This window comes from Hypanus sabinus, chromosome 5, assembly GCF_030144855.1.
Source record: "Hypanus sabinus isolate sHypSab1 chromosome 5, sHypSab1.hap1, whole genome shotgun sequence".
NCBI classification, from domain to species: Eukaryota; Metazoa; Chordata; class Chondrichthyes; order Myliobatiformes; family Dasyatidae; genus Hypanus; species Hypanus sabinus.
Genome location: NC_082710.1, coordinates 168,393,550 through 168,420,917, shown reverse-complemented (window position 1 = coordinate 168,420,917; position 27,368 = coordinate 168,393,550). Strand labels below are relative to the sequence as shown.

The 27,368-nt window shown below is 44.6% G+C and overlaps 1 protein-coding gene and 1 long non-coding RNA gene across 2 annotated transcripts in view; both read right to left on the bottom strand.

Annotated features, from left to right (window-relative positions):
• Positions 1 to 7,723: 7,723 nt before the first annotated feature.
• Positions 7,724 to 18,801, bottom strand: LOC132394567 (uncharacterized). The gene is made up of 2 exons (XR_009512378.1): positions 8,867 to 18,801; positions 7,724 to 8,811 (listed from the first exon to the last, which is right to left on the bottom strand). It is a non-coding gene; the product is annotated as an uncharacterized LOC132394567 (long non-coding RNA).
• A 194-nt stretch (positions 18,802 to 18,995) lies between these two features.
• The window catches only part of c5h6orf136 (chromosome 5 C6orf136 homolog), a 41,110-nt gene continuing 32,737 nt past the window's right edge, over positions 18,996 to 27,368 (bottom strand). Inside the window, exon 7 of the mRNA XM_059970865.1 lies at positions 18,996 to 26,850. Coding sequence (XP_059826848.1) covers positions 26,707 to 26,850 — 144 coding nt within the window. The 3' untranslated portion in view covers positions 18,996 to 26,706. The remainder of the gene's footprint in view (positions 26,851 to 27,368) is intronic.

The window sequence follows — 27,368 nt, the reverse complement described above, 5'->3', positions numbered from 1 at the left end:
TTAACTAAGGTTTTTTTTTCGGTCCCTTGCTTTCAGCTTTTTTTTTGGTAGTAGGCATTAATATCTTCTGTTGCTAAGTATATTTACAGTTTTGGGGGTTTGAATGTCCTGATTTATATTCTCTATATTGTGTTGTGGTTGGTCTGGAGTTCTTTTTTTGTTGCGGGGCTTGGGGAGGATACTAAGTTTACATGTCTTCAATTTGGGTGCTTTCTCAATTATCTTTTTTTGTATTATATTATTATTGCATGTTTATTTTTGCACTGTATTAATGTTCATTTTGATCTGGGTTTTTTTTATCTGTAGCGATGTAGAAAATGTATTAAAAAAAACTAAAAAAAAAGAAAACAGCATTTAACTCTGATATCTTCCTACAATCATCTTAAAAAAAAGTCATGCCCCCTGATATTAACACAAGAAGTCAGATTATTTAGTTATTTGGATCTAAATTCACCTGTGACCCCAGGAGGATGCAAGTTGAAGACTCCAGATCAAGTTTTCAAAGCTCTGACAGTTCAGCTGGTTCGAACACTCCCCAATCCCACAAGGACGCTCCTATTTTGGGGGAATGTAAATCCCACTTTCATGTGTTTCCCTTGCAGTCTAATCCTTCCATCAGGAAAGAGAGGAAGCTGGGATTGGTAGGTCAGAAGATGTTCCTAGCATCGTGAATGTTACTGACGAATAGTTTACTTCCACTACGGGCTCACTCCAATGAAATTAATTCCTCACAGCACTTAAATCACTCTTGGAGTTCCACCTGGAGATAGGTGAGTCCTGCAGGTGATTTATCCTTGATTAATTTTTAAGGGTGAAGGAGGTGGGGTTCTGGGTAGTGTTCGTCAGTGATGTGAACACAGTAAACTGTGGCAGACACTTCTTGCGCCTGGGATTATTTTTATTTATTTATTGATATACAGCGTGAAAAAGCCTTTTCGGCCCTTCAAGCCACGCTACCCAGGCATCCCCAATTTAATCCTAGCCTAATCACAGCACAGTTTACAATGACCAATTAACCTACCAACCGGTATGTCTGGGTTATTACATAGAACACAGAAAGCCTACAAAGCTCTGCTGAACATTCCTTACCTTAGAAATTACCCAGGATTACTCATAGCCCTCTATTTTTTCTGACCTCCATGTACCTGTCCAGGAGTCTCTTAAAATACCCTATTGTATCGTCTCCACAACTGTCACCGACAGCCCGTTCCTCACACTCACCACTCTCTGCATAAAAAAACTTACCCCTGACATCTCCTCTGTACCTGCTTCCAAGCACCATCTTGTACACCACTATCAGGTCACCTCTCATCCTCCGTCACTCCAAGGAAAAAAGGCCGATTTCACTCTACCTATTCTCATAAGGCATGCTCCCCAATCCAGGCAACATCCTTGTAAATCTCCTTGTAAATCACCCTTTCTGTGGCTCCACATCCTTTCTGTAGAAAGACGACCAGAACTTTCAACTGGTGAAAGGCCTCAACAGAGTGAATGTGGAGAGGATGCTTCCTGTGGTGGGAGAGTCTAATATCAGAGGACTCAATGGGCCAAATGTCTTAATACTGCTCCTGTGTCTTGTGTTTTTACAGTAATGTAAGTTGATTGCATCAGTGTAAATGGGGAGGCATGGACTTAGTGTGACAAAGGGGCTGTTTTGGTGCTGCATGTAAATCTATGGTGATAAAATCCTAATCTGTTCTCCATCAAGGCAGTCCATTCCAGGGTTGGTCGTGCCTCCCTGTCTCTCACCCCTATCTAAATGACACACAGCCAATGGGCAGCCAGTTACCTATCAGGCAACATTTCTGGAGGGAAATGGACCGTTGACACTTCAGGTCCAGACCTGTCCTCCGGATGAAAGGTCTCAATCTGAAATGTAGACTATTCACTTTCTCTCCAAAGATGCTGCCTGACCCATTGAGTTCTCCAGCCTTTTGTGTGTTGCTCCAGATTCCAGCATCTGCAGTCTCCTGTGTCCCCGAGTTACATGTTACCGCGTTACTCTGCTTAGTTAAAAACTGCCATTGAACTTGGTGGCTTCACAGTTGGAAAGCCACTTGGAATTGGAAATTGTTGGGAGAGAGGTCTGCCAGGGTTCGAGCCGGGACATTCACCCAGGTTGTGCTTCCCTTCTGCAGAGCTGCGTGGCTGTTGCAACAAACCAGGTGAGTCCTGAGCCGCAGTGAGATGCCCCCTAACACGGGACAGTGAGGCATTGTGGGAATACAGGGTCACTGTGGGAGGGGGTGTAAATGCCACCTGTCTACACCTTCCTCAGTTGTACTCCAAGCCAACAGCAATGCAAAGTGAAATCACTGTTCCCAATGTAGAAGTGAATCCGGATATTGAGGCCCAAAGATCAGAGACCAAATTCGGCGTACCTGGAGAAGTCAAGGCCCGATAGTTGATGCTCCTGGGTCGCCGTGTCCAGAAGTCAAAGGCCCGATCTCTGCGAGTCTGAGGGCCCGTGACCAAGGACTGGAGGAGTCTCCTGGGTTTCAAGGCTGGCCTGTGACGGCGGGGGAGGAAGGAAAGGTGCTTGCTTTGCACTTCGTTTTGGTTTGCCTGCTTGGGTTGTTCTTCCGAGCTTTATTAGTGCTGGGATCTGTGATGGCACCTGATGGGCTATCCCTGGCACTTCTCAAGGTTGTGTTGGTGGTTTGTGAAAATGACACATTTCACTGTATGTTTTGATTAATGTGATAAATAAATGAATCTGAAAGAAATCCAAGATTCACGAGAATGTAACTGGAGCTAGAGGACGAGTTAAGAGGGCAGATTGGATGAACTGCGACTGTTTTCCCTAAAGTGTACTAGGTTGAAGGGTGGCGAGCCTTTGGCACGCGTGCCCGGGGTGGCGCACACACACAAAAATATTGTTGCCATGTGGCGATCAGAACCACCCCTCAATTCTTTAAACCCCATTCATAACAAAAAGATAAATACTGATAATATTACTGCCAAGTGAAGCATAAAATTATTGTTTACAACTTGAGAGCAAGGAGATATTTTCACAGGACACGTCTCACGCTGTATTGGTGGCAACCATGTGGTTGTCCAATGTTGGATGATGGAGTTTGAAATCCTCCCAGGTCGTGCAGTCATCAGTGTTTGGATGAGTAGAAGTGGTAGAGGCAGGTTCGGTATTGTCATTTAAAGTAAAATTGGATAGGTATATAGACAGGAAAGGAATGGAGGGTTATGGGCTGAGTGCGGGTCAGTGGGACTAGGTGAGAGTAAGCATTCAGCACGGACTAGAAGGGCCGAGATGGCCTGTTTCCGTGCTGTAATTGTTATATGGTTATATGATTATATAATAGTAACCAGTTACAATAACAATACTATTTCTAAATGATGTAATTTTTCAATTGTCTTAATATTTAAAGCTTAATATTAGTTTTTGAACTGATCTTCAAAAATGCTTCATTTATTTAAATCTGTTATACTTCCATTAACTGTAAAATAATGAATGCATATAAGTAAGCTACAGGACTCATCCTTTTCCCTTAACTAAGGCCTTAATTATTGTAACTAATTCATTAATCAATGCTAATCTCTGCTCAAAATTGCCATGGCACGTGAGCGATTATTTGTAAACTTGGACATGCTCTTGAAAAGGTTCGCCACCCCAGAAGGGGCGTAGATAAGATTAAAGTTTATAGTTAGAGGTTTATTGAATTATAAAGGATGTAGATAAGGTGGACCATTTGTGTCTTTGCTACGTTCTCTGAACAACTTTCTGAATTATCCCATAACGCCCACAACCTTCGTGCCATCTGCAAACCTCAACTATATGGAGCAGACAGGTAGTGTGGGCAGAAATGCCACCTGGGTTTGATCCCAACCCTCGGGGATGACTGTGTGGAAACCGCACGCTCTTCCTGTGACCATTTCCTCCAGGGGCTACGACTTCTTCCTTCTTCCCAACGTGCACAGGTTGGGAGATTAATTTCTGTCCGTGTTGAAGCCTGGTGGGAGAATGAAGAGCAGCTGATGTAATGGAGGGGGGGGTTTCAGAGAAATGGGAGCTGGGATAGATCCAATGAGCCAAATAGCTACCTTCCTTGTCACAAAGAAGCTCGAGTGACATGTAGGGCAAACCAGGTAAGAATTTTGCTCCCCTAAGGATGGATATTAGTGAACCAGGTGGAAAGTTATAACAACACTGTGATTTTTTTTTTGGGTTATCAATATTGACATTAGCTGTTGCTTCCAATCACAACATAGACACAAAATGCTTGAGGAGTTCAGCAGATCAGGCAGCATCTATGGAGGGGATTAAACAGTCAATCTTTCATGCCGACACTCTTCATCAGGACTGGAAAGGACAGGGGAAAAAGCAAGATTAAGACAGTGGAGGGGGAGGAGTACAAACTGCAGGTGATGGTGAGGAGAAAGGTGGGTGGGAGATGGGGTTGGAGGTTGGTGAAGTTAGAAGCTGGGAAGTGGTAGGTGGAAGAGTTAAAGGGCTGGAGAAGAAAGAATCTGATAGGAGAGGAGAATGGGAGAACCGTGGGAGAAAGGGAAGGAGGTGTCGGGCAGCTTGTGGATGGGAGAAGGGAAGAGAAGGGTGAGGGGACCACTACAATGGAGAGCATCAAAATGGGGAGGCGAGAAACAGGGGAGTAGAACAAAAAACAAAAGAGGACAAGAATCAGAGAGGAGTGGTTACCAGAAGTCAATGTTCTTGCCATCAGGTTGGAGAGGGCCATGATAGAATATGAGGTGTTGCTCCTCCAGACGGCATCCGGCCTCATCGTGGCAGCAGAGGAGGCCGCGAACAGGCACATCGATGTGGGACTGCAAAGTGGAATTGAAATGGCCGGCCACCAGGACATCCTGGCTGTTGCAGTGGATGGAACACAAGTGCTCAACGACCCCGAACTGGGTCAGTTCTCACCGATGTAGAGGTGGCTGCTCCGGATGCAAACTCCAGATGTCTGGTTATTAACTGGGTTAAATTCTGCAGCTGCCGCGGTGGGATTGGAACTCGCGGTGTCTTGATTGCCTAGCTAGAGTTCAGTAAATCAACCTTTGTCCCATCCTCAAACTCCTACAAAACAGTGGCATATCTGTGGGGAAAGAGATGTCCAGGCCACTCTGCGGGGTAAATAGATAGTTCCACAAAGAGTAGGTGAACTGGGTTGAGTGGCCATTTTCTATTTGCACCTTTCCGTGCTGCAGGTTGTATCAGTCCAGATAACGATGGCATCTCCATTTTCTTGTTGCAGATGACAGCAAAATCGATGGTAAAATTAATTTTTCTGTCACAAGTTGCTTGCTGCTATGTGAACCCTTTCTCTCCTAATTATATTTCTGACTAGACTAGTACTAATACCCTTCCCTAATTACTCCCCCCAACCCTGAGCAGGTGGCGGGGAGCCGCCTTTCTGAATGGCTGCAGTCTTTCCGGCGAAGTTGCTGTTGAGGATGGTGTTCCAGTGGTCCGGCATGGCAACCGTGAAGGGACGGCTGCTCCCACTTCCCGTTCATTGTGGTGCATGACGTGGAAGGGGACCTGCTGCTGGTAGTGCACCCAGAAACGTCGCAGAAACATAGGGAGAGCCAGGAGTTGGCCACTCGGCCCCTCAAACCTGCCCTGCCATACCGCATAATCTTGTATGATATGCCCTGGGATCCTCCCCTGTGAGGGGAGGAGAAATAATGATCGCATGGGGGGGAGTGGTCGTCCTTAAAATTATGTTGGCTGCTCTCCCCAGAGTCTCCACATCTCGGCACACCACAGAAACCAACTTCTGCTCATTGGACTCTGTCTACACCTTCTAGCTGCCTCAGTAAAGCAGTCAGAATAATCAATGACCCCATCCACCTCGGGCATTCTCTCATCTCCCCGCGCCCATCGGACAGCAGATACAAGAGCTCAAAGGTAGCTTCTATTAACTGTTATCAGACTGGTTCCCTCCTATGACAAGACAGTGTTGATCGCACAATCTACCTCGTAATGAATCAAGTTTAATATCACCGGCATGAGGTTTGTTAACTTTGCAACAGCAGTACAATGCAATACCTAATAACAGAGAATTTGTGTGTGTATATATATATATATATATATATATATATAGTTAAATTAAATAAGTAGTGCAAAAATATAGAAACAAGAAGTAGTGAGGTAGAAATCAGATGGCGGAGGGGAAGAAGCTGTTCCTGAATCTCTGAGTGTGTGCCTTCAGGCTTCTGTACCTCCTACCTGACAGTAACAATGAGAAGAGGGTGTGCCCTGGGTGATTTTGCACTTTGTTATTTACCTGCACTGCGTTTGCTCTGTAGCTGTTACACTTTATTCTGTGTTATACTTTTGCCTTGTCCTTCCTAAGTGCACTGTAAATCTGTTTGCAAAGTAAGACAGGTTTTTCACTGTATTTCAGCACCTTTGACCATAATAAACCATTACTAATATTAAGTCATCTTGTTTAGAAATCCTCCATTTCAAAGTCAGTTCCCCCTCTACTTCTGGGCATCATCACTTTGTGTTTTCTTTACACAGAACCAATGGGGAAAGATGCAGGTACAGTCAATGATTATCCTATCTATGTCCAGTACTTCCATGTACTGCTTTAAAATCACCCAGGTGAGGAAAACCGGCCCAGATGTCTCGGTCTCACTATTGAAGCAGCTCACTGCATTCTCTCTTCGTTACAGAGATCCAGAGACTGCAACAAGCCCTTCAAAGGGCAGGTGAGGTGATAAACGTAAACAAGAAGGGCAGAAGAGTCTGGTCAGTATCTCTGACGACTCCTCACTCAGCTCAGGATGTTTTGGTAATAACTGAGTCCATTTCTGATACTGCTCGTCTGCTGCAGGTTCCAGCATCTGGTAGGGTCTTGTGTTGCCTCCTTCACAAACATGGTTTAATTTAAAATGCATTCCTGTTTCACGCCAAGGTTTTATCCTGCCACCTGTTCATTATGTATCCCTGCTCAGTTTCTCTTTCTTTTCACAGAGGCGCAATTGGCACTGGGTTCTCCAGGTACATTGTCGTCACCACTGCAGTATGATAATGGACAGATCTCCCCTGGCTTTGCTAAAGGCAGAATAAGATCCTGGAGCTCAGTGGCTGGGACTAGGGAGGGGGTTTAACAATCTAGATTTAGTCACTGCTCCCCTGGGGTACTGAGAAAAGTGCTAGGGCTGGTGACAGATGCTGGGATTGGTGGAAGGAAGCTTGTATAAATGAGGATGGTGGGTCACAGCCGACACCAATTCACTGGATTCACCTCAGTTCATCTCGATCACAACCAGGAGAACCTGTGGAGACTTGATGGGTAGACGGGGAGAATGAAATGGATTAGCATGGGATTGAAGCTATAATTGTTAATTGATAGTTAGCATTAACTCAGAGGACTGAAGGGCCTCTCTCTATGGTCTGTGATTTTAAAGTAAAGGGAGGCACCTCAGCCCATCGAGGTTATGCTAGCCGTCAAGCACACATTCTTATACCAATTCCATTCTCCTGATATTCCTATTAGATATTCCTAATCTTGTAGAAGAGCAGGCTGGGCTCTAATCCTCTGCTCCTGGGATCCTTGGGTGTCCTGAAGCTCTCGGGTGGGAACAATAACCGAGATCCCGGAACAAAATGTCCATTTGTCCTTGGGACTAAAAGACATAAAGGAGTAGGGATTGGAAGCCATTGATGGTATTACATACCCCGTAATGGGTTAAAAAAGGACCAGCAGAAACAGACACACCTGGAGTCTGAGTCTTCCATTATAAACTCTATTTTATTAGTAACTACGTGATAAAGTAATATAAAACAAGATTAAACAGGTTAGCAGAGTATATGCATATATAAGTGAGTAAATAAAGTTCCCAAGCTTCTCCCAGCTCAGGTGATTAGATGATACAGTCTTACAGTGGTATGGTAAGTAGTCAGTCCAGTTCCGGAATTTGATTTGAGTAGAGTTTAGAGATGTTTTGTCTTCCCAGCGCCGATGCTGTCCATCCTCCACATTGTCCTCCTGCTCCCAAAACTTAGTCACCGACTGTGACCACAAAAAGAGGATGCCATCTTCACACGGTACCGCTATCAACCCGGGCAAGGGTTAAGGACGCCAATCGCGTTCCACCGGTCACCCACTTTGTCCACACTGTAAGCAAAAACCCCACCTTTGGCATGGCCACACAAAGCTCAACCAGTGTCTTCCTTGGTGTCTGGCGTGTCTGATTACAAAGCCAACTGACCTTGTATATATTCCACAAGCGCTGAACACTAGCTGTCCATCATATAGCTCCGCCTTTCAGTTTCCAAGGCAACTCAGACTTTCCCTCTGTTGCTGAAATAGCACACGTGCTGTTGGCTCCCTCTCTCTCTTTTTAAAGGAACAGTCCACCTAGAATACGGCAATCCTTCAAATCTCGTCACAATGGATGGAGCAAGCATCTCCATTACATATGAATGAACCCAGACTCGGGAGGGAATATCGTGGAGCAAAGACCGAAAGGGTAGAGGAAACTTAGTGGGTTGAGCCACTTTGCTGGAAGGACAGGGTGAAAGTGGGGCTGAGGGGTTTGGAATAAGAAAAAAAATGAGCGTGTGAAAGGGGTTAACTAGATCAGAAGAAGAGCAAAAGGAACAGAAGGGGTGCTACTTACCTGGAACTTGAGAGTTTTTATTTCCTACACGGAGAAGAAATTCAGAAATTGCAGGTGCAATGGGATTTGGACCTAAAGTTGAGCTGCAGGTTGAGTCAGTGGTGAAAAAGGCAAGTGCAAAGTTTGGAGAGGACTAGAATATAAAAGCAACTATGAAATGCTGAGATTTAAGTGTTTGTCAGACATTGACTGCTGCATCTGAGATGGGACCTGACAGAGATGATCCTTGTTGGAGCATTTTGTTGTGTCCCACCTCAGATGCATAAGCAAATAAAACTCGGAGCACACTGGGCCCCTTACCTAAGGAAGGGTGTGCTGGCACGAGACAGGGTCCAGAGGAGGTTTACGAGTATGGTACACAGAAGAAATGATTCTCATGCAAGGACAACTTGATGGCTCCAGGCCTGTGCTTGCTGGAGTTTAGAAGAAAACTATTGTTTGTAGAAAGGCCTAGATAAAATGAATGTTTCCATTAGTGAGAGAAAGCCTAGGACCAGAGGGCCCAGCCTCAGAATAGAAGGGAGACCATTTAGAACAGAGAAAAGGAGGAATTTCTTTAGCCAGAGGCTAGTTGATCTATGGAATTCATCGCTATAGACATCAGTGAAGGACAAATCATTAGGTATACTTAAAGTGGAAGTTGATAGTGTTTTTGATTAGTCAGGGTGTCAAGACAGAAAAATGAGGTTGAGAAGGAAAATAAATCAGCCATAATTGAATGACAGGGCAGAAAAGATGGGTCAAATGGCCTGATTGTGCTCCTATGTCTTATGGACTTAACCCATGCTCCTGCATTGAGTTGCAGACTACCTAGGTGGATTATGAGGTGCTATTCCTCTAGTTGGCATTTGGCTTTGTGCTTATGGTGGAGAAGGCTGAGGACATCAGACCAGAGTGGGAATGGGGAGTGGCATTGAATAGGGTCACTACTGGGAATCCACTGGTGACCATTGTGGACAGTGTGCAATGGAGGCAGAGGGTCAACTGGTCCAAACCCAATCTCTCTTGACTTTGTTAGATGCTCAATTTAGAAGCTCAATTAGACTTCAGCCAAACCTGCAGTTTCCTGGGTTGGATTTAGACTTCCCTCAGGATAATGACAATCTAACTTCTAACTTCCAAGATTAATATTTGTACTACTTTTCTCTGCTTCCAGGTTGCACTGCCACCGATGCTCTGAGTAAGGCAAAATCAGATATTACTCTTTCTTGCTACAAACTTTACAATAAGATGTGCAGTTATATTAACGTTGACGAATGTTCTTCTATATTGGTGTCAGAAGATCTCCCATCATACTCCAAGTCCATCAGCAGGATGATGGACTTTGGGAACTGAGATTCCCAACTGGCAATTGGGAACTGCAATCTCTCTGCAACTGTAACACTATATTCAGCATTTTGTCATTACATTTCTCTTTGTACAACCTCAGTGTTACTGGTTTATTATAGTCACACGTACAAAGGTAGAGTGAAGTTTTACTTTGCATGCCAGCCATACAGATAATTTCAGAAAGTGTATGCTGTACATTGAGGTAGTACAAAAGGAAATGCAATGACAAAATGCTGAATATCGCTTCACGGTTACAGAGAGACTGCAGTGCATGTAAATAATAAGATGCAGGAGCCACGCCAAGGTTCAGTAGATTGAGAGATTAGAAGTTCATCTGTATGGTAAAAGAGGTCCAGTCCACAGTTTGATGTCTGCAGGATAAAAGCAGTTCATGAGCCTGGTGCCTGGTGTGTCCAAGCTCTGGTATCTCCAGCCAAACAAGTTTTTTTCGCCGTATCTCAGTACGTGACCAATTCTAGTTCCAATAACCAGTGCTTTGTTCCCCATGCACCCTTTCATCATAGCAGGCTCACTGGAAAATGAATTATTCTACTCGGTTACATCGAAGCCCATAGTGAATTAAATGTGTTGCAAGGGAAATATCCAAAGGGTGAGAGGAGAGAAATGTATTTGGAATTTGAGGAGCAACTTTTTAAATCCAGCAGGTAGTATCTATGCAGACTAAGCTGGCAAAAAGAGATAGGAGCAGAGTTAGGCCATTCGGCCCTTCCAGCCTTCTCCCCATAATCTTTCATGCCCTGACTTATCAAGAATCTATCAAGCTCCCAGTGACCAGCGATTCATCACCATCTAGCTAAAGAAATTCCATTCTAAGTGGACATCCCGCTAATCTGAGGTTATACCCTCTGGTCCAAGGCTCCCCCACTATAGGAAGCATCCCCTCCACATCCACTCTGTCTAGGCCTCTCAACGTTCAGTGGGTTTCACTGAGTTTCCCCCCTCATTCTCCAGTGTGTGCAGGCCCAGAGCCATCGAAAGCTTTTCATATGATGAGCCGTTCATTCACAGAATCATTTTTGTGAATCTCTTTTCAACCCTTTCCAATATTAACATTACCTTTCCTAGATGAGGAGCCTAAAACTGCTCACAATACTCCAAGTGAGGCCTTACCAGTGCTTTATAAAGCCTTGCTGTTATATTCTAGTCCTCTGGAATTGAATGCTAACATTGCATTTGCCTTCCTCATCACTAACTCAGCCCTCAAGTTAACCTTTGGAGAATACTGCACAAGGATTCCCTAATCTGCTTGCACCTCAGATTTTTGAATTATCTCCCCATTTAGAAAATGGTCTGATTTTTATTTTCCTTCTACCAAACTGCATGACAATGCACTTTCCAACACTGTACTCCATCTGCCACTTAATTTCCTTTTCTAATCTGAGCACTTCTACAGTCTTCCTGCTTCCTCAACACCACCTGCCCCTCCACCTACCTTCATATCATCTGCAAACCTGGCCACAAAGCCATCAATTCCACCATCCAAATCATTGGCATACAAGACAAAACAAAGTGATCCCAATACAGATCCCGAGGCAGCCAAACAGAAGAGGCTCCCTGCTTGCCTCCTGCCAATCAGCCAAAGCTCTATTCATGCCAGTATCTTTCCTTTAATATCATGGGCTCTTAACTTGTTAAGCAATCTCATGGTACTTTGTCAAAGGGCTTCTGAAAATCCAAGTACTCAACATCTACTGATTCTCTTTTGTCTGTATTGCTTATTTCCTCAAAGAATTCCAGCAGATTTGTCAGGCAAGATTTTCAATTAAGGAAAGCATGCTGGATTTGGCCTATCTCACAAGGGGCTTCCAAGTACCCTAAAACCTCACCCTCGGCAATTGACTCCAACTTCTTTGTAACCACTGAGGTCAAGCTAACTGGCCAATAATTTCCTTTTTTCTGCTTCCCTCCCTTCTTGAAGAGTGGAGTGACATCCAGAATTTCTCTGGGCAATGGCAAAATCCAATGGTTCTTAAAAGATCATTACTAATGACTCCACAATCTCTTCGGGCAATGGCAAAATCCAATGGTTCTTAAAAGATCATTACTAATGACTCCACAATCTCTTCAGCTATCTTTCAGAACCCTGGGATGTAGTCCATCTAGTCCAGATGACTTATCTACTTTCAGTTTCCCAAGGACCTTCTCCCTACAAGGAGCAACAGCACACATTTCTACCCCGACATTCTTGAACTTCCACTATACTGCGAGGGTCTTCCACAGTGAAGACTGATGCAAAGTACTTATTCAGTTCATCTGCCATTTTGTTGACCCCATTACTACCTCTCTGGCATTGTTTTCCCACCATCCTATGTCTACTCTCACCTCTCTTTTACTCTATCTGAAAAAACTTTTGGTATCCTCTTTGATATTATTAGCTAGCTAACAAATCCCCCTTGTGGATTTTTTAGCTGTCTTCTGTTGGTTTCTAAAGCTTCCCACTCCTCTAACGTTCCTCAAGTGGAACTGGCTCAGATCGGCATCTTGGCTGGTATGGTCCAGATGGGCCGAAAAGCCTCGTTCTGTGCTGTACGACTATCAGACAGACTGCAATGTGGCACCTGGGTTGATGGGGCAGATAACTGTAAAATGTGTATAGGAACGGGAGTTTTTTTAAAAATATTATTCATTATTGCTCAAGATAATATACGTCATAGTCACATTCTCTCCCTTTTCTGCCTTTGGTCTTGAACCCCAGAGTCTAATCTCGAACAAGGTAGGTCAAGACTATTCCTTTCAGTGTTATTGAACCCCAGTGATCCATTCAAAATCCAACCAAGGAAACATTTGCCCATAGGGGACAGCAATCCCGGGAGCAGAGTGATCAGCATCAAATCTTTCTCCCGAGGTTCCCTAGGTTATTTATTCAGCACCAGGAACGTGGACACTGGTAGCAATACAGGGTGTTCCTCGGTTACAAACAAGCTCCTCTAATATTATTAAGTTCCCATAGCTGGTTTGGATATTCGACATTAGTTTCTATTAACAGAATATTCATTCTCCCCCTCTCCTTGTAGCATTTGTTCTTTCTTGTCAGTCTCGCTGATTCTGATGTAACATTACAGCGTAGAGGAATGTTCATCTTATCCAGTGACTTGTGTGTATTCCAACTTGCAGATGAAGTCGACTTAAGGACATTTGATCCTTTCATTACCCCGGGAAGTCCCAGGCCAGCACTGAGTGTCCATCCACGAGCACCAGATCTTGGATGGGCTGCTCAGAGTCGAACAGGCTCCTGTTAAGGTTAAATAAGGATGTAATGTTTCCTTCGCTGTGGGATATAGCAAACCAGACGGGTCTTGAGAACAGTCCGATGGTTATTGCTGAGGCTAGTTCTTCCTGTTTTCATTAATTACTGGGTTATAAAGACTCGATCTGCCATGTTGGGATTTGAACTCTTTGTCTCCCCACATCAGTGACCCAGGTCTCTGCTCTCCAACCCCCTGCACTTCATTGACATCAGGCAATTGGTGCAATTCGGCAAGCTTAACCTCTCCTCTTCTCTTTCAGAAGTGGAAGAGCTTCGGAAGAATTTTGGTAAAGGAGCTCGCCGCAAATGGGGTGCGGGTGCGGCCACTCGGGAAAATGGCGGCCAGCGTCCGGGCCATGGGTACGGTGGCCAGCATCTGGGCCGTGGGTGCAGGGAAACAGTTTGGTTCTGGCCCCTCCAGGGAGGTCCCCACCTTGGACCTCCCCTGAAGGCAAATGGAAAATCCTCGTCTGAAACCACTCACACAGATGCCATGGAGAATGTGGGCATCATCTCCACCAATGGAAGGGTGTAAGATGACCCAAAGTGAGATGGTGACATCCAATTGCCCGCTAACGAAACGTACCTGGAAGAAGTTCCATTCTCTGGTTGACTTTGATCATATAAATGGCCCATCAAATAGAGGCAATTGGTTAGAAAGTGGAACATGGTACCCTGGACCCAGGAAACAATGGGGATGCAGCTTCTGTTGAACAGGGCTTCACCATATTTCTGTATCTCTTCCTGTTTCAACAGTTGACACCTGTCAAAAGTTGGAAGGTAAGCTAATCACCGAGACCAGAAGGGATCTCAAAAATGGAATGGCCAGTCTTGGGGTTTCATCCCAACTCAAAATGAAAACTGAGAACTTTACACTTCCTCACGTGTGCTTCTTTTGTGAATATCCCACTCCACTCGCAATATGAATTAGTTCATTATTGTCTCATGTAGTGAGAAGCTTGTCTTGCATACTCTTCATACAGAGCATTGAGGTAAAACAATAACAATGCAGAGTAAAATGTAACAGCTATAGAGGGAGTGCCATGCAAGCAAATGATGAGGTGCAAGATCATTGAGGTCAAGAGTCCAACTTATCATAGTAGGGAATTACTTGATAGTCTTATAACAGAGGGGACAAGAGAGGAGTCCTGGATGGGTGGGTGGGAGGGGGTGTCTTTGATTACGCTGGCAACTTAACCTAGGCAGCAAGAAATCCAGACAGTGCATAGAGGTTGGTTCCCTTGATGTTTTGAGCCGAGTCCACAACTCTCTGTAGTTGCTATGCCAAGCCGTGCTGCATCAATAAAAATCGGTAAGGATCAATGGGAACCTGCCAGATTTCTTCATTCTCCTGAGGATACAGAGGCATTGGTAAGGTTTCTTGGCCGTGGTGTCTACATAGTTATTCACTCTACTAAAATCTTGTTTTGCTTCTGGAAATTTCAACTGAAATCAAGGCTAAATTAATAGTTCAAAACTGGTATATGTTTCCATATACTACATTGACATTCAGTTTCCGCCAGGTACTTACGGGAAAAAAAACCAATGGTGCTCTCGCGTAAACTTGATGACCAATCCAGCACCAGGATCTTCACTGAATTAGTTCAATTTGGGTTAATTTTGTCCTTGCAGACCACCTGACTTGTAAACATAGTTTCACTATTCACAAATATGGAAGATTTCTAGATACTAACTGAACCAAAACAGATGCAGTGACAGGAAAGTGATGCTGAGACTGAAGGTCCGATTGATCTGATGGGGTGGTAGGGCAATCACAAGGGGATGAATGGCCTGCTTTTTTAATGTTTTTCTATCAAAAATGTGTGTGTGTGTATGTATGTATATATATATATAATATAGAAACTCTACTGTGGATGCACCTGTGAATGACTCACCATGACTCCCTTCATTCAGATCTCCAGATCTCCTATCGGGACTTCGGTAAGACTGACTTACTGGGAAGTAAGTACTGGGAAATCCCAGCTGGGGAAGGAGGAAGGTGATGGAAGAGATAGTGTAAAGTCGATGGTTATTTCTTCAGCGGTTTGATCGGGACACAACTGTGCAAACATGTCGACATAGCCAGTGAGAACAGCGAGAAGAGTTTAAAAGGAGACAGCTTTATAGAGCATGTGCTGCAGGAGCGGGAGACAGGGTAGGAAGCTTTGGCTCAACGGGGCTTCGGCAATAACAGGTCGAGGCGAGGCAGGGTGCCTGTGTAGAATACAGACAGGACGTATGTGTCTGAGGCTGGTGTTCTGCACTGGGTGTCGAATGTGGGAGGTCCTGCAGAGTCACAGCCTCCCAAATGGCCACATCTGCACCAGGTGTATCGAGCTGAAACTCCTTAGGAACTGCATTAGGGAACTGAAGATGCAGCTCGATGACCTTTGTCTAGTCAGGGGAAGTGAGGAGGTGATAGAGAGGAGTTATAGGTAGGTAGTCACACTGGGGCCTTGGAAGACAGGTAAGTGGGCAACAGTCAGGAGAAGGAAGAGGCAGATGCAAGAGAGTACCCCTGGGGCTGTCCCCCTTAACAGTAAGCACTCTTGTTTGAGTACTGTTGGTGGTGGGGGGGGATGCCTACCTGGGGGAAGCAACAGTGCACAGAGTCTGGCTCTGTGGCTCAGAAGGGTAGGGAAAGGAAGAGGAAGGCAGTAGGGAACTCTGTAGTTAGGGGATCAGACAGGCGATTCCATGGACGCAGGAAAGAAGCACAGCTGGCAGTTGGCCTCCCAGCTCCCAGGGTCCGAGATATTTCAGATCGCGTCCAAGAGCAGCAGCAGGAGGGAGAACAGCCAGAGGTCGTGGTACATATTGGTACCAATTACATAGGTAGGAAAAGGGAGGAGGTCCTGAAAGCAGACTACAGGGAGTTAGGAAGGAAGTTGAGAAGCAGTACCACAAAGGTAGTAATCTCAGGATTACTGCCTGTGCCAAGCGACAGTGAGAGTAGGAATGGAATTTGGTGGAGGGTAAATGCATGGCTAAGGGATTAGAACAAGGGGCAGGGATTCAAGTTTCTGGATCATTGGAACTTCTTTTGGGGCAGGTGTGACCTGTACAAAAAGGACGGGTTACACTTGAATCCTAGGGGGACCAATATCCTGGCGGGAAGGCTTAATAGAGCTGTTAGGGAGGGTTTAAACTAATTTGGCAGGTCTTGAAAGGAGTTAGGAAGGAAGTTGAAAAGCAGGACCTCAAAGGTAGCAATCTCGGGATTACTGCCTGTGCCACGCGACAGTGTGAATAGGAATAGAATGAGGTGGACGATAAATGCGTGGCTGAGGGATTGGAGCAGGAGGCAGGGATTCAGATTTCTGGATCATTGGGACCTCTTTTGGGGCAGGTGTGACCTGTACAAAAAAGGATGGGTTGTACTTGAATCCCAGGGGGACCAATATCCTGGTGGGGAGATTTGCTAAGGGTATTGCGGAGAGTTTAAACTAGAATTCCTGGGGGAGGGTGGGAACCAAACTGAAGAGACGAAGGAAGAGGCGGTTGGCTCACAAATAGAGAAAGATTGGAGACAGTATGAGAGGGAGGATAGGCAGGTGATAGAGAAGGGAGACGCTCAGACTGATGGTTTGAGATGGGTCTATTTTAATGCAAGGCATATCATGAACAAAGTGAATGAGCTTAGAGCGCGGATCAGTGCTTGGAGCTATGATGTTGTGGCCATGACAGAGACTTGGATGACTCAGGGACATGATTAGTTACTTCAAGTGCCAGGCTTTAGATGTTTCAGGAAGGACAGGGAGGGAGGCAAAAGAGGTGGGGGTGTGGCACTGTTGATCAGAGATGGTGCATGGTTGCAGAACAGGAGGAAGACGTGGAGGGATTGTCTACAAAGTCTCTGTGGATGGAAGTTAGGAACAGGAAGGGGTCAATAACTCTACTGGGTGTTTTTTATGGACCACCCAATAGTAACAGGGACATTGAGGAGCAGATAGGGAGACAGATTCTGGAAATGAGTAATAATAACAGGGTTGGCATGGTGGAAGATTTTAATTTCCCAAATATCGATTGGCATGTCCCTAGAGTGAGGGATTTAGATGAGGTGGAGTTTGTTAGGTGTGTTCAGGAAGGTTCCTTGACACAATATGTAGATAAGCCTACAAGAGGAGAGGTTGTACTTGATATCTGGAAATGAACCTGGCCAGGTGACAGATTTCTCAGTGGGAGAGCATTTTCAAGATAGTGATCACAATTCTATCTCCTCTACCATAGCATTGGAGAGTGATAGGAACAGACAAGTTAGTAAAGTGTTTAATTGGAGTAAGGGGAAATATGAGGCTATCAGGGAGGAACTTGGAAGCATAAATTGGGAACAGATAATCTCAGGGAAATGTGCGGAAGAAATGTGGCAAATATTCAGAAGATATTTGCATGGAGTTCTGAATAGAAAGGGTGCAGGGGAGATTTACAAGGATATTGCCTGGATTGGGGAGCATGCCCAATGAGAATAGGTTGAGTGAACTCAGCCTTTTTTCCTTGGAGCGACAGAGGATGAGAGGTAACCTGATAGAGGTGAATAAGATGATGAGAGGCATGTGTGGATAGTTGGAGGCTTTTCCCCAGGGCTGAAATGGCTAGCATTAGAGGGCAGAGTTTTAAGGTGCTCAGAATTAGGTTTAGAGGAGATGTCAGGGGTAAGTTTTTTTTAATGCAGAGAGTGCTGAGAGCGTGGAATGGGCTGCCGGTGATGGTGGTGGAGGTGAATACAATAGGGTCTTTTAACAGACTCCTGGACAGGTACATAGAGCTTAGAAAAATAGAGGGCTTGCAGTGGTATCTGTACCTGCTGGAAAAACCGGGTGAAAAATATCAAGTGGAATTTAATGCAGACGTGTGAAGTGGAAGGACAAAGCAGGGGAGGACTTGCAGAGTGTGCTGTAGGGCACTGAATACTGTAGCAGAGGGATCTAGGAATGCAGATCCATAATTCCCGAAAGTAGTGTCACAAGTAGATAGGGTCATAATGACAGCTTTTGGCACATTGGCCTTCATATATCAAATTATTGACAACAGGAGATGGGATGTTACGGTGAAGTTATGTAGAACTATGTTGAGGCCTAATTTGGAGTATTGTATCCAGTTTTGGTCACCTACTTATAGGGGAGATATCAATAACATCAGAGTGCAGAGAAAATTTATAAGGATGTCACCAGGACTTGAAGACCTGAGTTGCAGGGAAAGGTTGAATAGGTTAGAACTTTATTCCCTGGAGTTTAGAAGATTTGAGAGATTTAATAGTCATACAAAATTAGGAGCGGTATAGATAGGGTAAATGCAAGCAGACTTTCTCCACTGAGGTCAGGTCACTACAACTAGAGATCATGGGCTAAGGGTGAACTGTTTAAGGGAAAGTTCTTCACTCAGAGGATGGTGAGTGTAGAATGAGCTGCCAGCATACGTGGTGGATGTAGGTTAGATTTCAACACTTAAGAGAAATTTCGAGAGGCCCAAGGATGGGAGGGATATGGAGGGCTATGATCCAGTTGCTGGTCGATGAGACTGGGCAAATTAATGTTTCAGCACATGCGAGATGGGCTGAAGATTCGGTTTCTGCACTGCAGTGGTAAATGACTATGGACATTCCCAATCAAAGTATTCAATGGGAGTCAGGTATCAGGCTAACCAAGACTCATACCTTTGTCTTTTATAAACAGTCCACTGCAATTTATTAACCAGCATTTCAGATTAAAACAATCTATTGGAGGAACTCAGTGGGTTGAGCGATATCTACTGGGGTGAGGGGTGGGGGAGAGAATGTTGACCCTTTGGATTTAGACAAAAAAATAGACACTTGTTTTTCGTTCAACAGATACTGCTCGACACAGATTTCTGCCAGTTTGTTTATTGCTCAAGATTCCAGCACCTGCAGACTTCTGTGTTAGAATTTCAGTTTAATTTCATTTACTCTCCACGGCTGAAATGACTAACACAAAGGGGCACAGCTTTAAGGTGCTTGGAAATAGGTACTGAGGGGAAGTGGATACAATAGGATCTTTTAAGAGACTCTTAGATAGGTACATCGAGTTTAGAAAAATAGAGCGTTATGCACCAGGGAAATTCTAGGCAGTTTCTAGAGTAGGTTACATGGTCAGCACAACATTGTGGGCTGAAAGGCTGTAGATTTCTATGTATTATTGATGGGCAGAGTATTACCAATTTTCTGATTGTCACTTTTGTTCTATGCAGCAGCAAAGTTAAATAATTTAAGTGGAGGTAAGGGAGACCGGTTTGGAATTTTTAAACTTCATCCCATCTTCAGAAATTACCTCGTCCCTAAAGCCTCGACCTCGCACCCTTCAGTTCCCTCCAGTTAGTTGGCGTGTGATGTTACACTCACTGGTGTAGTTCTGCCTGGAACCATTGTAAGGGAATTGGATTGTGTATCAATACAATCCTCCCCTTTATCATGTAGGATCAGTGTGCCTTTATATCAGAGGGGATCTACAAAATAGAATGCTTTCCTAGAAAACATTTCATGGAGTCAAGATACAGCCACATTAATCACACCTCATCCCATGGTGGGCGTCGTGGGAAATTGGGCAGATTAGGCGGCTGCTCCGAAGGCCAGCCAGAGGAAGACTGGTACGTGCAAGGTCAAAGTCTGGCCATGGGTTGCTATACTGTTTGACACCTGCCCCACTCTTCCAGAGGAGTGAATTTTGAAAGGAGTGGTCATACAACATGGATACAGGGCCATTTGATGTTCTATTCCCATGACTCGCCCCTTGATTCTACCCCACGTGTACTACCATAATGGAGCCTGTAGTCACGCACACAATATTTTAAGAACGGCTTCTCGCCTCGCCTCCCCACCCCACCCCCTCTGCCGTCAGATTTCTGAATGGTATTCCACCTCACTATTCTTGTTTTGTACTATTTATTCATTCTCAGCCTGTAGTAGTTCTCATCTCATCCACTGTACTGCTGCCACAAAACAACAAGCTTTACAACATACATCAGCGAAAATAAAAATAAATGATGGGGGAGGGTGCGGTGACTTGCATGAGTCATTAATTCACTAACCACACCTATGAATGTGGGAGAAAACCAACGCACCCATAGGAAACCCCACGCGGTCCTGAGGAGAATGTGCAAACACCACATCAGACATCCGATGTGTACACCACAGTGCACCCACAAAACATCTTAGGTTAATAAGATTAATTCAAAATGCATGTAGTGCCCCCCACTGGTAAACAGTTAACAGTAAACAGCTCGTACAAACAAGCTGGATCAACTCAGCGGGTGATCCAGCTTGTTTGTACGTCTTGATTGACCACAACATCTGTAGTGTACTTTGAGTAAACAGCCCGCTGTCCCAGTGACGAGACCTCGGTCTTCAGTACTCTTCTGATCTTCAACCTGTGTTATAGAGTCCAACAGGCTAGGCTCTCCCTCTATCACAATTATCATGAAGTACTCACACTAATCTTATCCTCCCCCATATTTGCATCAATTCTACTAGTCCCTTACACACTAAGTAGCAAATTTACTTTACCATCAGACGCATTTTATGATGAGGCAAGAATCGAGAGCATCGATGGGAAAAGTAATCACAGGGAAAATATGCAAACTGCACAAAGACTGCACCAGAGGTCGGAGCCAAACCTGGGTCCCTGAAGATCTGAATCAGCATCTCTCCTCGCCGGGCTGCTGTACCACTCAATGGATTCTCAGTTTTGAATACAGTCAGTGACTGAGCCGCCACAGCCTTCCAGGATAGAGAATGCCATCTGAGTAAGTTAATTCCCCAACTGGCGAAAGCCTAAGAGACTGCAAGTCCAAGTTTTAGCCTCGTGGAAGATCCACATGCGGTGCATGATTAAAAAAAATTTTTTTTAAATACATCTACAATATGATTCTGGTGGACAAGAAGTTGAAAATTAGCTGGGCTTTATGTGATGTTCAAAGACTAACCTAAACTGAATAATAGTAAACTCATATGTTCTTGTTTCAGGGTCATAATAAAGGCATGGTGGTCTGGGAACTCAACAAGACACTTCATGACTAGAAACCACCGCATAGAACTAGGCCTTCATCCCATCGCATACATGCCAAACACGAAGCACACATCAACACTTTTCTTATTTACCTGCACTTGGTCTGTGATCCATTATGCCTTGATAGTTCAAGTCTCATCCAGATACTTCTTAAATGTCAAGAATCCCTGCTGCCACCGCCACCGCCACCTACTCAGGTAGCACATCTTTGCAACTACTCCTGGGTATTTAAAAAAATCCCTCAGATCCTCTCTAACCCTCTTTCTCATCACCCTGTGTCCTCTGAATTTAGGTACGTCTGCTGAGGAGACATCTTTTCCCATCATAATAACCACTTGGCCAAGTAACTGGTGTATCAAGTAACAAGTGCATCTGCACTGAATCAAGAGCAGACAAGTGCTTTAACATACCCAAAAAAAAAATCAATACTGTTGGTCTAGTCACTATGAAAAGATTCACTTAGAGATGAGTTGCAATAAAACCATTTTTAGCAATTATTTATCGAGTATAATTGAAACAGTTTGTTTATTATACTGAAAGACTTTGAAGTCTGAGGTTTGGTACTAATTATATTTATATATTTTTTCATATATATTAGAACTATATACACTGTCAAATTATGCAGCTGTTTATACAATCAGTTCACAATGAAACATGCATCCATGCAGAACACAAAGCAGTTTTCAAAGATGCAAACAAGCACCACACTTGCAAGGATTTCAACAGCCCATCTGCCTCTCTCATTAAGCCCATGTGGAATTATTCAGTGGCGAGGCCACGATGGGCTTCAGGACTGGGCACAGGCACCTTTAGAGTTGGTTTGCAATCTCAGACACTTCAATCCCTTATAAATATCACCAACAACGACCACTCTTGGAGCTTGGCACCACCACTACACAGATTTGAGATGGCTGCTAACGCCAGCGGCTAACATACTCACAAGTACTCCACCAGGTGATTGCGCACTCGAATGTTTGTTACAAAGCAGGAAGGTATGTCAGAAAGCAAGACATTTTCTCAGAGGACCAAAGCATAGCAGTGGGTAGAATGCCAGCCTGTAAGGCATGATATTCAAGGCAATGTCAGTGAGACTGACATTGTTGGTCACAGCATAGAAAGAATAGTTCTACCTCAAAATCTGTCACTAAAGTACACACACAAGTGAATTCCTGAAAACAACAGATCTTTGAAGTGTACCGTCAGCGTTTTCTAATTTGCTTTTCTTTCTCCAACATTCAAGTTTTCCCCTGCATTATCAATTCAAATTATTTTGGGTCATGTGTTCATTAAAATGGTGCCATTACAAACTAGCATGTCTCACATTAGAAACCAGCCTTGTTTGTTTTGAGCAACAGGGTCAAAAGTTCATATAGACCAGAAACACTAAAGTGATTTGCTCTCCACTGCCGCTGCTTGACAGCCTGAGTATTTCTAGCATCTAGGCTTTTATTTCAGATTTCCAGCAACTGCAGGTTTTATGCTTTTAGGAATTTGAAACTTTTTTTTTTAAACAGAATATATATTAAAAAATCACTGAGATTAAATATACTTGTTAATGCAATCAGCCAGGGGAAAACTAATCATAATGCACTTTGATTTGACACCATCAATTTCATGAAAACAGGAGATAACATTTACATCTGGTTACTTAAGATCCAGGTACAATTTTCTGTGATACCCAAACATCTTGCTACACATTGGCTTTGATTATGTCAATTGTTTCTCTACATGTGCCTCCTCCAATCATTTATATAAAATGAAGACAGATAATTCTATTTCATCCAGTAAAAGTGCTGTCATATTGCAAGTTAAAATGGAAGCAACAGCTCAAGAAAGCAGTTGTTAACCACAGTTAACCACTGTACCTGCCCTGCTGTCGACATATGACCTACATTCAGTTTGACTACATGATTTCCCCCCCCCCCCCCCCCCCCATGGACTGATGAAAAATCAACTGCTCCAGAAGTTATCCACCAACATTTGCCCGGTTTGATATTCACAGCAGAATGCTAATCAAGTAACCTATCACAGCTTTCTGGAGAAAGACCATTGAAGAAACAATGTATTCCAGATAATGGTCATCACAAAGAAATTACAAGGTAAAGTGAAATCAGTGAGGGAAAACCCTACAAGATAATCGGTGTTCAACAACTGCATGCGTCATTTTTGGATGTTGAGGGAATCAAAGGAAAGTGATTACTATTGGGAAAAGCCATGAAGATCCAAGCAGGAGGAACCAACTCCTGTCTCCATTTCTTATCTTCATTGCTGAGCAAACCTGGAACCAAGTCTCACTGGTTCCTCTCAGGAGGTTACTAACTTTGAAAGCATCTCCCCCAGAGCACTAATGGTGCCAATTCATTGAGGTTCAGATGGACTGCAGGGGAAATGAGGAAGTCATGAGTTATCTGAACGGCAAGGTTAGATTAGTGAATATCAGAGCAGGCACAGAGGGGCAAATGGTTTACTCCCACTCTTTATTATGTCCCTGTCACCAAATTGCCCTTCTTGGTCACAAATAAGCCAAGTTTGAAATGTTAATTTAGTTTCTTCGTGCTGATGAATGTTAAACCACTAGAAGACCCTGCCTCCGTTGAATGATTAGTAGAGCACTTCTTAGCTGGAATTCACGGTGCTGTATTTGAATCTCTACTCAGTGGTGACAACTTTGGGTGAAACTGAGTGTGAGATGGTAAAGGGTTTCTCCTCTCCGGCTTCACTTCACCCTTTGCCTTGATTTTTGTGGCTACCGTTATCAGGAATGCATTGCTTCTTTTCCAGCCTTTCTCCAGTTGTGTTCTTAACCCTCTGTGGGGTGTCTTAGGACACAGCGCATCCTTCCCTAATACAAGGAGCACAATTCACTGAGTAATGAAACTCGGTTCAAAATTGTAAACAAACTCCTGCATGGAACTTATTCCATGCTACCGAGTCACACAGCCCAAAGTACTTGGAGTAACTGATGAATATCTGACCAGGCTGCTTATTTCCATCATTTTGTCTTATGAACTTCGGACACTTGGTGGGTCTTCAAAGTCTTACAGATCTGGAAGGTAGACGACATAACAGTCAAAAAGGCCAGAGAAACTGTACTAATGCCGTTGGTGTGAAGGCTCCCTGCTCTGTGGAACAACTTGCACTACCAGAGCAACTGAAGCACAATAAAGAAATCTCATTCAGTCTCACTCCTATGGGCCATTGGCGAGACAGCTCACTTTAAATCACATCATTCCCTCAGATCCTTCACCACTGACAAGGGTCACACATTGCCCGCACAAGTCTTCCAATCTAAACGACGACAGCAAGAGATAAAACACAATGAAGCGGTAGGGAAATGATTCTATTTCTCTCCAGAATATGCCAAAGCAATTAGTTACTTCTGCAGTGTACCCTCTTTAATGAAGCAAGACACAGCAGCAAGATACACCAGCTCACAAGCACCAGAGAATCCCCTCCATCAGTTCAACATGATTTTCATCATTCAACAGATCAACATTTCACTCACAGGAGACCATCTCTCAGCAGGGCAATGCCACAGCTCTGCTCCGCAGGATTTAAGGCAGATTGCACTTGAGCACTGGAACAACCAGACACGGTGACTAGAGAAAGCCATAAAGCAGAAATCAAATCTTTGCCAGCCAACCCCTCACCGATCAAGAGCTTTGATATTTGTGCTGAACGTCACAAAGCGTTGTCTGGAGAGTGGAACCTGAACATATTTAGTGCATCAGGGAGCACGTCGGACAGCTGAATGGGGATGGGGCAGGTGGAGGAGAGCAAGCAGAAATATAGAATCACATGCCCATTTCCTTAAAGCTTCTCTCAGATTTATTCAGCATCCAATGATCCCAGGAACCGGAAAAGCAGTAGAAGCCACCAGCCCGAAACACCAACTCTTTTCCCCGTTACTGATGCTGCTCCAGGAACTCCATTCACATTTCCAATTTTCAGTGTTTTGCCTCTGCAGTTGGTCTGACAGTCAGTAAGTTCATCCACCATAAAGGGGATGTGGACACAGAGCAAACCCTGCACAGACTGGGCCGAAATTTCCTCTTCTTGCATCCAGCAAATGCAAGGAACTGCAGTGCACACACCATAATCCTTTTGTTATGAACTTGCATCAGGACGAGTCAGAGTCTTCACCGGACACCACGCACCCACTGACAATAATCCCACTTCCAACAACTCACACCTGGGCACTACTTACAGCCAATCAACCCACAATCAAGCCTTTGGGACGAGGATGGAAACCCACACAGCCACAAGGGGAACATGCAAACCCCACACACTCGATATAGTGGAGGTCAGGGTCGGACCCGAGTCTCCAGAGCTGTGAATCAATGTCTGTGACACCCTGACATCCCCTGATTTATAATCAGTCACTACTGTTCACACTTCTCTCACAGACTTGTCTCATTTGGGAGCCTTCACGCTACTTGAGCCAACCGATTCAAAGGGCCAATGAAGAACGAACACTGCCAAGTGGGGAAGCACATAAAACCAGGCGACGCAAGTGAGCTGACACCACAGTACAGTACCTAGTGTTGCTCTAGCTCAGGATCAGTACCTTGGATCAATGATAGTGGAAGGATATGAACAGATTGCATGGAATTATCTTATGAAAAGCAGGGCCAATTTCCCCTGGTGCCCTGGCCACAGCCAACCGACACTTCGCTAAAAACCCAGTCACTACATTTTGTGAAATCCATATCTATCGGGTTGTTAAAAGTATTTGTCCTAGTTTCTCGTTAGTACTGTCAAGTAGCAAGGTCCGGATACCCATCACTCTTTGGGCAATGTATACTTTCCTCTGCACTTCTCTAACCTTTACACCCGTGATGTTACAGAGTCCTACAGCCAATATACAAGCCGCCTGGCCCACTACTAACCATCCCATTTCACTCTCCTGCACAGCAGGGAAAACATTATAGCAGCAAGCCTTTGGGATGTGGGGAGAAACCGAAGTGCCCAGGTCACAGGGAGAACGTACAAACTCCACACAAAGGCAGCAGCCAAGATCAGGATCAAATCAGCATCAGGTCTACCACCTACAGCCCTGAACAGTGAGAACACCCGGACACATCACCCCAGGCAATCCGACAGCTCTAACCAAACCCATCCATTAACTTGGTCACTCATTGTGCAAGCGGGAAACAAACACCAGCTTTGGACCTTTGCCCAGCAGTAGTTTGCAATGGTTGGACAAAATGTTTATACAATGACACAAAATAATTTGGTCATACAAAGCACTATTCAATCCACATGTAGTCTGACATATCCCTCACCCATCAGATTAGTCTTTTCAGCCAAACGATGTGCTAGATTCAGAAGGGTGGGACAGAACACTTCACGGACGGAAGGGATATCCAAAACTGCCTCAAATCGCGGGAGTAGCTGAAGCAGCTCAGAGTTGCGAGGAGTCGGCGTTGCCTTCGCCAGGCACGGTGAGCTCTGTGTGGATGTGCTTCCCCAGCTCTCTCAGCAGTGTTTCTGCCCCACTTTCTCAGTGAGCTGAGCAAAGAGGAAGTTCAATGCCGGGCGGTGTTCCTCCAGCCCCAGGGCAACCAGGGCTCCCAGCAGCAATCTCTTCACCTTGATAACCGGGGGCTGGGTCGGAATCATCTGTGGAAAGAGCGAGACATCAACAGGGGCACAGCAAGCCATTTATTGTCTTAAACCAAAATCACATCAAGTGGTGAGACAAAGGGACAGAATGTATGCTTACGCTCCGTGCCCAAAGTACTGAGGTGGAATGTTATTACATCGGCTAAGACGCAACAGACGCTCTATTGGAGGAACTCGGTGGGTTGAGCAGCAGCTGTGAGAGGGAAGAAATGGTCGACGTTTCAGATTGAAACCCAGCGTTCAGGTCAAAATACATGCAGGGATTCAACCCAAAATGTTGACAAGTCGCCCCAAATATCTACCAAAAATTGAAAGGCCTAGACAGAGTGGATGTAAAGAGGATGTTTTAATAATGGGAGATTTCTAGGTCCAGAGGGTTCAGCCTTAATAGGTCCATCCCTTTAGTAGAGGAGGAATTTCTTCAGCCAGTGGGTGAATTGCCACAGATGGTCATGGAGGACAAGTGAATAGGTATATTTAAAGCAGAGGTTGATAAATTTTTGATTAGTAAGGGC